General features: G+C 45.5%; 1 protein-coding gene across 1 annotated transcript in view; it reads left to right on the top strand.

The window, feature by feature from the left end:
- The first annotated feature begins 6,502 nt into the window (after positions 1 to 6,502).
- LOC144264144 (cytochrome P450 4V2-like) overlaps positions 6,503 to 14,101 on the top strand; it is a 29,612-nt gene continuing 22,013 nt past the window's right edge. The window contains exon 1 of the mRNA XM_077815561.1: positions 6,503 to 6,716. Within this exon, the coding sequence (XP_077671687.1) occupies positions 6,506 to 6,716 (211 nt within the window). The 5' untranslated portion in view covers positions 6,503 to 6,505. The remainder of the gene's footprint in view (positions 6,717 to 14,101) is intronic.

Genomic DNA, 14,101 nt, shown 5'->3' on the forward strand with positions numbered 1-14,101 from the left:
TCCTACCAGGTATAATTCGCAGCACTTGTGTGCATGTCCTACAAGGTGTAATTCGTAACAAGTTATCTCATCATAGAAGGCAATTAAATTAGTCAGGCATGACTTTCCCTTGGTGAATCCAGGCTGACTGTTCCTGATCACTTTCCTCTCATCTAAGTGCTTCAGAATTGATTCCTTGAGGACATGCTCCATGATTTTTCCAGGGACTGAGGTGAGGCTGACTGGCCCGTAGTTTCCAGGATCCTCCTCCTTCCCTTTTTTGAAGATTGGCACTACATTAGCCTTTTTCCAGTCTTCCAGGACTTCCCCCGATCGCCATCAGTTTTCAAAGATAATGGCCAATGGCTGTGCAATCACATCCGCCAATTCCTTTAGCACTCTCGGATGCAACGCATCTGGCCCTGTCATAAATATAAAGGGAAGGGTAAACCCCTTTAAAATCCCTCCTGGCCAGAGGAAAAATCCTCTCACCTGTAAAGGGTTAAGAAGCTAAAGGTAACCTCGCTGGCACCTGACCAAAATGACCAATGAGGAGACAAGATACTTTCAAAAGCTGGGAGGAGGGAGAGAAACAAAGGGTCTCTGTGTCTGTTGGTATGCTGTTTTTGCCAGGGATAGAACAGGAATGGAGTCTTAGAACTTTTAGTAAGTAATCTAGCTAGGTATGCGTTAGATTATGATTTCTTTAAATGGCTGAGAAAAGAATTGTGCTGAATAGAATGACTATTTGTGTCTGTGTGTCTTTTTTTGTAACTTAAGGTTTTGCCTAGAGGGATTCTCTATGTTTTGAATCCAATTACCCTGTAAGGTATCTACCATCCTGATTTTACAGGGGTGATTCCTTTACTTCTATCTACTTCTATTTCTATTAAAAGTCTTCTTGTAAGAAAACTGAATGCTTTTTCATTGTTCTCAGATCCAAGGGTTTGGGTCTGTGGTCACCTATGCAAATTGGTGAGGATTTTTACCAAACCTTTCCCAGGAAGTGGGGTGCAAGGGTTGGGAGGATTTGGGGGGGAAAGACGTGTCCAAACTGCGTTTCCCAGTAAACCCAGTTAGAGTTTAGTGGCAGCAGTGGTTATTCCAAGGACAAAGGATAAAATTAATTTGTACCTTGGGGAAGTTTTAACCTAAGCTGGTAAAAGTAAGCTTAGGAGGTTTTCATGCAGGTCCCCACATCTGTACCCTAGAGTTCAGAGTGGGGGAGGAACCTTGACAGGCCTCATGGACTTGTGCACGTCCAGCTTTTCTAAATAGTCCCGAACCACTTCTTTCTTCACAGAGGGCTGGCCACCTCCTCCCCATGCTGTGCTGCCTAGTGCAGTAATCTGGGAGCTGACCTTGTTCGTGAAGACAGAGGCAAAAAAAGCATTGAGTACATTAGCTTTTTCCGCATCCTCTGTCACTAGGTTGCCTCCCTCATTCAGTAAGGGGCCCACACTTTCCTTAGCTTTCTTCTTGTTGCCAACATACCTGAAGAACCCTGCTTGTTACTCTTAACATCTCTCACTAGCTGCAACTCCAGGTGTGATTTAGCCTTCCTGATTTCACTCCTACATGCCCAAGCAATATTTTTATACTCATCCCTGGTCATTTATCCAATCTTCCACTTCTTGTAAACTTCTTTTTTGTGTTTAACATCAGCAAGGATTTCACTGTTAAGCCAAGCTGGTCGCCTGCCATATTTACTATTCTTTCTACACATTGGGATGGTTTCAGTATGCCTGGAGCAGCCTCAGAGACAGGAGCGGGGTTGGGGGCGCATGCCTGCGTGATCACCGTTGGGGGTGGGTGGGCGGCAGGGCTGAGTGTATGTGCATGCCAACAAGCGAGAGAGAGAGAGAGAGAGATACTTACCCTCCCATTGGCTACTGCAGCTCACTGGCGTGTAAGGGTAGGGCTTTTTATTATGCACGAAGCAGGCTAGAGGCACAATTATGTGGCCAATAGTTTTATGATAGTCTTAATCCTGTGTTTCTGTCTGGTTATTCCATTTTCCCACATGTTATGTTAGAATCATAGAAGATTAGGTTTGGAAGAGACCTCAGGAGGTCATCTAGTCCAAGCCCCTGCTCAAAGTAGGACCAACCCCAACTAAATCATCCCAGCCAGGGTTTTGTCAAGCTGGACCTTTGAAACCTCTAAAGATGGAGATTCCACCACTTCCCTAGGTAACCCATTCCAGTGCTTCACCACCCTCCTAGTGAAACAGTGTTTCCTAACAGCCAACCTAGACCTCCCCCACTGTTACTCAGGACAGCAATTAAGTAGGGAGGAAGATAACTACTGTGATTGCCCTTGAAACAAAGTTACAGGGATCGAGGAAGTTAGGCCTTAGCCTCAGTTTAATATTCAGACGTAATCAGGGTTAAGTGTGGCATCAATATACCTTTTACCAAGATGAATCTCATTTTAGTTTTTGTTCTTGTCTCTAATCCCTCCAGTTAACTATCAATCTCACAGATTATTCCTGTTGCTTCACCGGTATCCTTAAATCCCAAAGGCACAGAAAGGGTATGTGATTTTCCAAAGGTCACAAGACAAATCAGTGGCAAGGCTGTGACTAGAATTCGTATCCCTTGACTTGTATTTCTGGACCACACCAGCTGTATTACTGACTTGATGTGAGACCTTCAGCAAGCTGCAGGCCTGGTGATTTTCAAAGGTGGCAATAGGATCATGCAGCAGACTGCTGAAGTGGTCAGTTAGACCCTTAAAATAGGAGAAATTTTTAGAACTTTGTCAGTAGCAGCCCAGAAGTTCTGAGTGATGAGCCAGGAAGATAATCCCTAGCTGGAACATTTTAAATGGCTTTAGGAAGGCAATTTGTCTTGCCTCAAAGCCAGAGAAAGGGAGATTATAGTAGTGAAAGTGTTAACCCTGCAACGTTAACTGTGATGGTGAGGATGGTAAAGGCCAGCTATCCCTTGCAGCTAATTAGCAGCATCTTAGATACCGGATGAAGGTCCATCAGCTGGGGGTTAGAAGGGAAAGATAGTGTGCCTTCCTATCCCATGATGCAAATGGATAAAGAAGAGAGAAGAATAAAGTAAACAGATGACAGCTTTTATTTAGAACAGATAACTTAATAAGAAGCAACAGCGAGATGTGGTTTGACAATTTGGATTTAAAATCCAGGCCCAACCAAACAGATACTCTGGCAATAAACAAATAAACCTAAAACCAAAATACCCTAGATACTCCACTGTTTCTAGGTGTTGATAAGTAATAGATGGCACGACACCGTTGTCACAGCCAACTGATGGACCCTGGGTCTCAACTGCTGCTTAGTGGGAGATCAACAGGATCTGCTGATGCTAAAGAGAGGCCTGGCTCTGCAATCACCCGAGGGTGTGTGATCTACAGGACCTCTGTACCTTTCTCTGAAAATAATGTGGGGTTTAGAGATTGGCAGCACAGTCATAGTTCTTAATGCTGATGTCCTCAGATATTGATCTTCTGGTCCATGTAGCTGCGCAGATACAACGGTACCGTGGCTGCCTCTAGGACAGCGGGCGCTCAGAGTTTATATAGGAACAAGTGCACCAAAGTTCTGAGGTAAAACTGGCAGCTCCCCTGCTGGAACCAGTTCTGTGCTAATGGTTAACTGCCTTTCCTGCCAAAGTTCCAAAAGGGCGTGAAAACTTCAACAAGAAGCTAAACAAAGATGGAGTCGAGCAGTTGTTTGGCAGACACACCATTTTGAATTTCAGACTCCACATCTAATACATGGTCAACTACCTTAACCAAATGTAAAGGCATAAAGTACAACTTATTCTAAAGTACAAAACAATTTATAATCTCTATTTCATATACAAAAACATGTTACAAAAGCATGAGATGATGAAGGCCTGAACAATAGCCTCGGCAATCCAGAGAGACAGAAAAAGGCTAAAACTTTGAAATATTATGCAGAGAGAAGTGGTGATACTTGGAGAGACCCTGGATGGCCTCTAAAGAGAGGACTCAGTCAAAAATGACATCCAGATTTTGGGCATGAGTGACTGGGAGGATGGTGGTGTAATCCACTGTGATGGAAAATTTGTGAGTGAAGATTGTAAGCTCAATTTTGGCCATGTTGAAGATAAATTGCTAGCTGGGTATCCACAAGGAAATGTCAAAAAGACAGGCTTAACTGTGCGTTTGGATGGAAAGAGACAAGTTTTCATCATGGAGGAAATGTAGCAGAGTTGGCTTCACTAAGGGCATTGAAGGAGGGATCTCTCTCTAACTAATGTACTAAAATATTGTTAAGTTACTTGGATATGTCAGGAGTTGTGCACCTCAACAACAAGGACTAGACTAAGATCAGAAAGAAAATCAATAACTTTGAGAAGTTATAGATTTTTAAGTCCACAAGGGATCATTATGATCATCTCTAGTCTGACTACCTACACAATTTAGGTTAGTGTTTTCTAAGCCAGTGGCTTGTGATCCCCTGGTGTGCGTGTGCGTGTGCGGTGGTGGGGGGTGGGAGGGTCACAAAGCATTGAAAATTTTATTACAATCTATAGTAAAGAAAATCTCACTCCCCACATATCCTCACCTACAAAGTCAAGTATTCTATGGCAACCTCTTAAAACACGCACCCAAATAAATTATAAAGGGTTATGATTGTTACCATCTATACATTTTTTTATTCTTACTTTTTATAGTAAATGTAATGGAGTTGTGAAAAATGTTGACTTCAAATAAGGGGTTGCCAACCTGCAATGTTTGAGAAGCACTGATTTAGGGTATGTCTACGCTAGAAAGTTGACCTATATTCGGCTGGCTTACAGCTGTCGTCAAGTGTCACCAGTGCGGTGTTCTGCTCTATCCGATGTTGATAACAGTTGGCTGCATGCTGCCGTGGCTCTGCACAGATAGCTGGCACAGCAGACCCCAAGAGAAACCCCAAGGACCACAGACTCTGATAAGGTACGAAGGCACCTGGCCAGGTTTATTGCCAAACGAAACAGTCTCTAGCTCCCCGGATCAGATGTCTACAGCTCTACTAGTACATATATGCTCCCTGACAATGGACCGGCTCAGTCAGTGATGGGATTTACCACTGCCCCCTATGCCAGACAAAGACAACCCCTCAGGACTGCATTCTTATATACAGGTACAAACAAATTACACCTCACTCCTGACATACTGACACTCCTGACATCCCTCTACGTAGTAAGGTGCAGCCTATTACCTTGTACATGTTGGTTTGATCAAAACAACCCCATCCATCATATTAACCTTCTGCCCCTGTCTTTAGGATGGGTCAGCTTGTTCCTTGTTGTCTGTGTGGAATGTGCAAGTATCGGAGTGTTCTGGTACCATCCTGGCACATGTTTATATCTCTAGTGTCCAGTACCTTTTAGGTATGTGTGTTTTTGAAACATCAGCCCTTTCCTTGCCAGATTCTGAGCAGCGCCTGCCTTTTGCTCACAGCTTAACTTTGCTTTATGTTAACAAAGTCTTGACCGTTACTATAGTTCAGGCCTTAGGCCTCATACCAGGCCTCTGATACAAGGGTTTATGTTTCAGGGCCTCATCTAACTACAGTCTACATTACTACAACAGCCACCGTAGTAATTTCTGCAGTGATTCACATCCAGCTACCCTCCTTGTGTCAGTGGTGCGCATCCTCACCAGGAGTGCTTCCACTGACCTAAGAAGGGAGCCAGTGGACTTAGGCTCACAGGTTGGGCTGTGGGGCTGTTTCATTGCTGTGTAGACTTCCAGGCTTGGGCTGGAGGACCGAGCTCTGGGCCCTCTACCCCACAGGGTATCAACTCATGACTATACTTGGTTGTTGTAGTTTGTCCCTCTCCCACACTGACCCTGCCCTCATATGTAATATTGCCTGTGTCCTGAAGGTATTCTCAGTGTTGCCCATGAGGCTAGTAGTTGTGCCCTGGACCTTGCAGTAGCTGAGTGAAAGATGGTTTGACCCCTCTAACTATGAGCAGTGGTAGTTAGGGTCACTGACAACTACAGGGAGACCTCACTTGACCCTCCAAGTTCAGATCCCAGGCTGCACAGGCTCAGGGGTATCACATTCAGAGTTGGAGCTCCTGGTGTTTGGCAGCTGAAAGCTGAAGTATTTACTCCTAGGATCACACTTTGCCTTTTGCTGCAGGCATGTGGCCTAACAGAAGCTGAGGGAGTTGCATGGAGTCTGTGCCTTTGCTGAGTCTGTCTTCTCTGATGCTTCCCTCCTCCGTGGTCTTTCCCCTGCTGTGGGCTCGTGTCACCTCCTGCAGATCCCAGCTTACACAGTGAGAACAAGGCCAACCATAGATCACAGCCGCGTTTCCTTCCTCTGCTGCTCTGCTCGCTCCCTGTCTAGAGATCCCTCCTTCCCTGCCACTTTGTTCCCCGGCCTCCCGCTCCAGCCCAGTCCCCGGGGCTCGAGCTCCGCCCCCTGGAGTCCCCAGGCGCAGCCGCTCAGCTCGGGCTCGAGGAGAGGGGAACTGTTCTCGGGACAACGGCTCAGTGCGCGCCCAGCGGCCGGGTCGGGGCAGCGATGGGGGCTCTGCAGCTGCCCCAGGAGGGGGACCGGCTGCTGTACTGGGGGGCTGGAGCCGTCACTCTGCTCTTCACGCTGCTGGCAGCCTTCACGTTCCGCCTGCTGCCGGCTTACCTGGGGAAGTGGAAGGCGCTGAAGCCGATTCCGGGGCTCAGCCCCTGTTACCCGCTGCTGGGAAATGCTCTGCTCTTCGAGCGCAAAGGGGAAGGTAACGGCCGCCCAGACACGTAGCGGGGGGTGCCTGCAAACCCCTCTTCCCTCCTGGAGCTGCTGCCTGCAGCACCCTCTCTCCCGGCTGACCGCAATGCCCTGGGGATCAGCCCCGGCAACAGGGCCTACAGCGGTGTGGACATTAGTAAAGTGCTCGGGAAGTGGCTGGCGATTTCCAGGGGCTGTAGAAATAGGAGCTGATTTGCAGCCGTGGAGCTGGACTGGTCCCATCACTAAGTGGTGGTGGTGTTGTAGAATAACAGAGTAGGAGCGAGCTGGTCTCAGGTTAAAGGATTTTTTCCAAGCTGCAGACAAAAACAAAACAGTTCATTCCTCAGCATCCTGCTGCATTTCTAGATCCAGGCAAAACAGACAGGCCGTATTACCGAGACTCTACTTCTACCAACCAAGCCTCCCCGAGAAACCTCTGACACGTCTTTATGGTTCCTGGGGTATTCCCCCCCTCCCCCCGCTATTTGCAACGAGTTTATAAATTGATTATAATTTGTTTCATGAAAACAAGTTCTTAATTATGATGTCCTGTCCTTTTAATTATTTGAGCACTTTCCCTCCCCATTGCAAAGCCTCCTTCTGTGTTAGTTTCTCTTTTGCAGCCGGAATAATAGCTAGCCGGTAGACAGCTGTGTTGCTTTCGGCTCCCCCTCTGTCTTGGTCCAAACGTAACATTAAACTTGGACGAATTGTTTGTTTTGATTTTTACCAGATATTTCCTAACTGATGTCAAATATTTTTAACTTTCAAGAGTTCAAAAGGACATTTTGAAGTTTACCTTTTTCAGAAGCTACCTTTCCACCCCTGTATGCTTTGAAATCCATTTCTTGTCTTTCAGTGAAACTTTAGAGATCCTTGATCAGCCTCTTTATGGCTAATACATTTAAAAACAACTGCCATGGTACATGCTTTCCCACTAGATTCTATGGTAAAGGAGTCTTATGCTAAAGCACTGGATAATTACATAATTAGATGAGCTTGTTATGTACATAGGAATTGTTGTTTCAGAACAAACTTTCAAAGTGTATGCAGTATTTATGCAAAACTGGAACAGTTCCACATTACAGTGTTATGAGTCCATTCATTATGCTCCTCTGATTTTCAAGACAAATCGGACATTACTAATTCTTTTTCTACTGTGAGACTTTTTTATACACCTATATTCATATGAGTCTTAAGATGCTGAGGTTACTGTGCCTTTCTCCCCAGTGAGATAGTAAAAATATCCATAAGCATGGATTTCTGTGCTTTTTGTACCTGTGCAACTATGGGCTTTTGTGCTGTATTATTGAGCCTTGATTTTTTTTTTTAACAAAAGGGATCTTTCAGGTAAGTTATACCTGAAGTGGAATGAAGAAAAAGGATTATTTTTTTGCTTAACTTTGCTGCAGGGTGGGTGTGGTGGTTGTGCTGAAGAAGACAATACTATAAATGTAGGTTTAATGCTCCTGCTGGTGAAGTTTTTTCTTTTTGATGTCATTTGGGAAAACAATAGGCCAGACCTGCAGCTGGTATAAATCCGGTGTCTTCAGTGGAGTGCTGCTGATTTACAACAACTGAACACCTAATACGGTGAATTTTATCTGGTGTTTGGATATCCCAAAAGGTAGCTGATCTGGTTTATTGTTAGCTTTTTGCTAAATGTACAGGCCCAATCCTGCCCTTCTCACACTTGTAGAATTTTCATTAAAATATAGATTGATATGGCCTTCCATCTACAAAATGCTTCTGTGGCAAAACAGAAGTATAATAGATGTACTATAGGTTATAAATTGTGAGCTGTATTTCACGTTGTGTTCTTCTATCTGTAAAATATGAAGTCCACATTTTATAACACTATATAACTCCTGGACTTAGTATCTTATGTAATTATTTTATGTGTAATTAAAGTACATCTGCCACAACTCTCTTACTAGAGAAAAAACACAAAGTCCATTTGTAGCACATTATATATAACTGTTATGTAACCTCTTGGACCCTTCCCTACCTGCTGGAGCTAAGGCAAATGCAGTGGGGCACATTGGCTCCTCTCAGCACCTCCCACTCCATGGCCCCAACAGCTGCCAGCACAGGCCTTGTAGATGGGAGCTTTAAAGTTCCAAGCTGCCCCAGAGCTCTTTGCTGCAGCACAGCCACCATGAGAAACTACAATGGCCTGGGCCTTTTACACTTGGGCAGGGAACCCATCTAGAGGCACTGGGTCCCAGTTGGTGCACAAGTGCTCACAAACAGCAGCTTCAATTAGCCACCAGGCCAGCATAGGTATTCTGAGGGTGGAGCTTTGAAGCACTAACACCTCAAGAGCCTCAAAGACCCAGGGGTCCCTTATCCTTTAATCAAACTCCTGGGAGGGACAATTAAAACTATGAGCAGACATTTCAGCACAGAGCCCTGTGTTGGGGCCCCTCTGGCCATCCCAACAGACAGCTGTGTCTGTGTTGAGAGCTAGGTGAAACTCTGCTTGGGGTAGGTTGTGGTTGATGGACTTAGCATCCTCCTCCTCTGTTGCTATAGCAAGAGAGACTCTTCTCCACAGAACTGTTTCTAAGGGGCGATGGGGTGTTGTTGATGTCCCCACCTACACCCAAAGAGCCTTCTATTTGGGAGACTGAATACTCCCATGGATTCTTGCTTTAGGAGGTGAGACTGCACTCAAGTCTCTGTTCCAGTAGGTGGGAAGTGCAGCCCTCCTACAAACTTACACACACAGAACCCTTCTCCTAATGGTGGCAGCTCTTTCCCCTTCCAAAAGCCTAACCAGCACAATCTTTCTGTTGATTTAGAAAGGTCCTCAAAGAAACCATTTTGAAGCATTTTGGAGGAGAAGAGGGTAATCAGGAACAGTCAACATGGATTCACCAAGGGCAAGTCATGCCTGACCAACATGATTGCCTTCTATGATGAGATAACTGGCTCTGTGGATATGGAGAAAGCAGTGGACATGACATATCTTGACTTTAGCAAAGCTTTTGATATGGTCTCCCACAGTATTTTTGCCAGCAAGTTAAAAAAGTATAGATTGGATGAATGGACTATAAGATGGATAGAAAGCTGGCTACATTGTTGGGCTTAATGGGTAGTGATCAACAGCTCGATGTTTAGTTGGCAGCCGGTATCAAGCGGAGTGCTCCACGGATCGGTCCTGGGGCCGGTTTTGTTCAACATCTTTGTTAATGATCTGGATGATGGGATGGATTGCACCCTCAGCAAGTTCACCGATTACACAAAGATGGGGGGAGAGGTAGATATGCTGGAGGGTAGGGATAGGGTCCAGAGTGACCTAGACATATTGAAGGACTGGGCCAAAGGAAATCTGATGAGGTTCAACAAAGACAAGTACAGAGTCCTTCACTTAGAATGGAAGAATCCCATGCACTGCTATAGACTGGGGACCGACTAGCTAAGCAGCAGTTCTGCAGAAAAGGACTTGGGGATTACAGTGGACAAGAAGCTGGATATGAGTCAGCAGTGTGCCCTTGTTGCCAAGAAGGCTAATGGCATATTGGGTTGCATTAGTAGGAGCATTGCCAGCGGATCGAGGGAAGTGATTATTCCCTTCTGTTTGGCCCTGGTGAGGCCACCTGCTCCAGTTTTGGGCCTCCCACTATAGAAAGATGTGGACAAATTGGAGAGTCCAGCGGAGGGCAATGAAAATGATCAGCAGACTGGGGCACATGACGAGAGGCTGAGGGAACTGGGCTTTTTTAGTCTGCAGAAGAGAAGAGTGAGGGGGGATTTGATAGCAGCCTTCAACTACCTGAAGGGGGGTTCCAAAGAGGATGGAGCTCGGCTGTTCTCAGTGGTGGCAGATGACAGAACAAGGAGCAATGGTCTCAAGTTGCAGTGGGGGAGGTCTAGGTTGGCTATTAGGAAACACTGTTTCACTAGGAGGGTGATGAAGTACTGGAATGAGTTCCCTAGGGAGATGGTGGAATCTCCATCGTTAGAGGTTTTTAAGGCCCGGCTTGACAAAGCCCTGCCAGGGATAATTTAGTTGGTGTTGGTCCTGCTTTGAGCAGGGGATTGGACTAGATGACCTCCTAAGGTCTCTTCCAACTGTAATCTTCTATGATTCTATGAAAGACCAGGAAATGCTGCATCAGATCATACTTGGGTCATGTTTGGAAAGTTATCTTCACAACCACAAGAAGCAGAAATCTTAGATTCTACGGAAACCAATAGCTCTCGCTTAGGGAAGATTCCAAGTCTTACTGTTTCAATTCCTTGCCCAGGGCCTGGAAACCAGTTATAGAGCAGACAGGGCTCAGATTTGGAAATGTTACAGTATTTTATTTGGAAAGCCAACGAGTGTCTTTAAAAGCAGAATTTTGTTTTGATCAGGGTAAGCATAAATAATGCTTCTGTAGGAATGTCTTGCCAGTACCAGGGAAATTTTCAAGGTTCTGGGTTGTTTAAATGTGTTTCTTTTGCATTATACATTCTGATGAAGATCTAGTTGGCTGAACTGCTCTTTTTACATGTCATTTCTGACTTTGTACTATGACATAAGTGGGTTAAAAGACATACACTAGGGCCACAATCCTGCCATTTGCTCTGGTGCAGGCGGCTGCCTGTGTGGAATTCCTTGCAAGTTCAGGGCCTAAGACAGCATTTGCTACATTTATATCTATCACACACACAAATTTATTTTAAAAGAACATTATGAAGGTTTTCAAGTCAAGCACTCAAAAGTTAGGAAATGCCAGAATTAAGGTTGGCTATACAACCTTAAAAGAGCTCTCTTTGTGCATAAGGATTATGATCTAGTCTTTAATTACAGGATCACATACTATATTTTCCATAGGACCCCAGCGTCATTCTGCATGTAGGATGGACAGTGCTCAGTTAATGAGCAGCTATTCAATGTTTTGTTTTAACCCCATAGTTCAGTATGTTGCCATAGGCTGTATTTACTGCATGCTAGTCAAATTCTGATATGAAGATAGAATTATTAGTTTCCTCGGGGTCTCTTCTATGATACTGATCACAGTAGTATCCATCTGCTTCCCAAACATTAATTAATTAATTTTTTTGCATCACCACTGTGAGGTGAGGGGGTGTTATTATGGGGAAGTGAGGCACAGAGAGATTAAGGTAAAAAATATCCACTGATTTTAGGTGCTCAATCTGAGATGCTGAAGACCTGATTTTTTATAGTACTTAACAATGTATCACACTTTATATATTCAAGCACAGCTCCCGCTGCCTTCAGCTGCAATTATGAGCCCCCTACACTTCTCCTGAACAGGCCACGTTTGGGCATCCAGAAAATGGGGAACACACAATTAATGACTACCTGTGGAAAATTTGGGTTAAGTGACCTGCTTAGCATCACCCTCTGTGGCAGAGGCTGGGATAGAAGCCAGTTCTCCAGGGCAGAATTCCACTATCTAAACCACCAGATCCTCCTTTCTCTTCCTGCAACCCCTTGCCCTCATTTGCTATGCATAGGGCCCTACGAAATTCACAGCCATGAAAAAAGCTTTACGGTGAAGTCCCCCTCCCCCGTGTGAAATGTGGTCTTTTGTGTTCTTGTTGCCTATACGATACAGATTTCACATGGGGGAGGGGGAGCGGAAGAAACAGTGTTTCTCAAATTGGGGGTCCTGACCCAAAAGGGAGTTGCAGGGGGGTTTCAATGTTATTTTAGGTCGGGTTGTGGTATTGCCACCCTTACTTCTGTGCTGCCTTCAGAGTTGGGTGGCCGGAGAGCGACGGCTGTTGGCCGGGTGCCCAGCTCTGGAGGCAGCGCTCTGCCAGCAGCAGTGCAGAAGTAAGGTTAGCAATACCATACCATTGCCATCCTTACTGCTGCGCTGCTGCCTTCAGAGCTGGGTGGCTGGAGAGTGGCAGCTGCTGACTGAGGGCCCGGCTCTGCAGGTAGCTCTGCCTTCAGAGCTGGGCTCTCGGCCAGCAGCCCTCACTCTCACGGCCAGTGGTGCCGCCAGCAGCCGCACAGAAGTAAGGGTAGCAGTACTGCAACCCTCCGTACAATGATCTTGCGACCCTGCCCACAGCTCCTTCTTGGGTCGGGACCCCTACAATTACAACACCCTGACATTTCACATTTAAATAGCTGAAATCATGAAATGTATGATTTTAAACGTACTCTGATTGTGAAATTGACCAAAGTGGACCGTGAATTTGGTAGAGCCCAAACTATGCACCTTTTCTATAACATGAGGCAGGGATCCTACAGACAGCAGATTCCTTCACTTACACGGCCCTGATTAATCCTCAGAGCAGCTCCATCCCATTCACTGAATCAGGCACGGGGCTCATGGAAAAAAATATGTGATCATGTAGATAAAGACTGTATCATAATGTATATTCTTAAGGATGCACAGGGAACCTTAACTCTGGCATTTCCTAACTTTTAAGTGATTGACTTTGTAACCTTAACAATGTTTTTAAACATAGTTTGTGTGTGTGTAATTTTCAGAATTTTTAAAAAAGCAAGCTGAAAACACAGAAATTCCATCATGTAGTCCATCATTGGATTGACACCCACATGGTTCATCAGCAAGGTTGAGACCATTAAATCCACTGCACAGACCTCTGCCACTTAAACTAATGGAGTATCTGATAGCAATAGTACAGTGTCATCTCTTTGTGGGCCAGCACTAGAGAGGGATGAGACACAGATTTGCCAGTTAGTGTCACAGATATTTGTTGTCAACAGAGGAATGATGAGATTCAGGAATTTAGGCTTTTATTCCAGACTCTGGAGGCTTATGTTCTCCACAAACTCTTCTGCCTGTTTCCCCCAAGCTTTGATCCCTTTCTTCCCTGTCCCCTCCAACCTGTTCCTATCCCTGTTCTAGTCCTATATCTTCCTCACTTCTGGGTTCCTGTTCCAGCCTTGGCCGCCTTGCCTACCCAGTCATCTCTTATCAGGCTTTTTATCTTAGTCCCAGTCTTCTTACCCAGCCAGTCTTTGTCTTCCCCTCTGGTCTCACTGTCTGAATCCAAATATCCCAATGATTCCAAATCTCTCCCTGTCCCCACATCCAGTCGTTGTCTGTTTGCCCAGCAACTCTCCGTTTTCCCATCTGGCTCCTCATCTGATATGCCTTTTCTCTCTCTCTTGTACTGTCTATCGGTCCCAGTCTCCCTCTCGGGATTCTTTATCCAGTCTCAGTATCTCTCTCTTCCCTCCCTAGCTCCTTGTCCCAGTCTCTTTGCCCAGCCAGTCTCACTTCCTTCCACTCACCCCAGTTCCTTGTCAGATCTGTCTCTTCTCTCACCTGCTCCCATCTCCCCCTGGTTCCTTGTCCTCCTCTTGTGGCCAGACAGTCCCAGTTTCCCTCCCTCCACCCAGCCCTCCAGCTAACTGTATCCTAGTCCCCTATCTTCCCATTTCCCTCAATG

The sequence above is a fragment of the Eretmochelys imbricata genome, chromosome 4, assembly GCF_965152235.1.
Source record: "Eretmochelys imbricata isolate rEreImb1 chromosome 4, rEreImb1.hap1, whole genome shotgun sequence".
Classification (NCBI taxonomy): domain Eukaryota; kingdom Metazoa; phylum Chordata; order Testudines; family Cheloniidae; genus Eretmochelys; species Eretmochelys imbricata.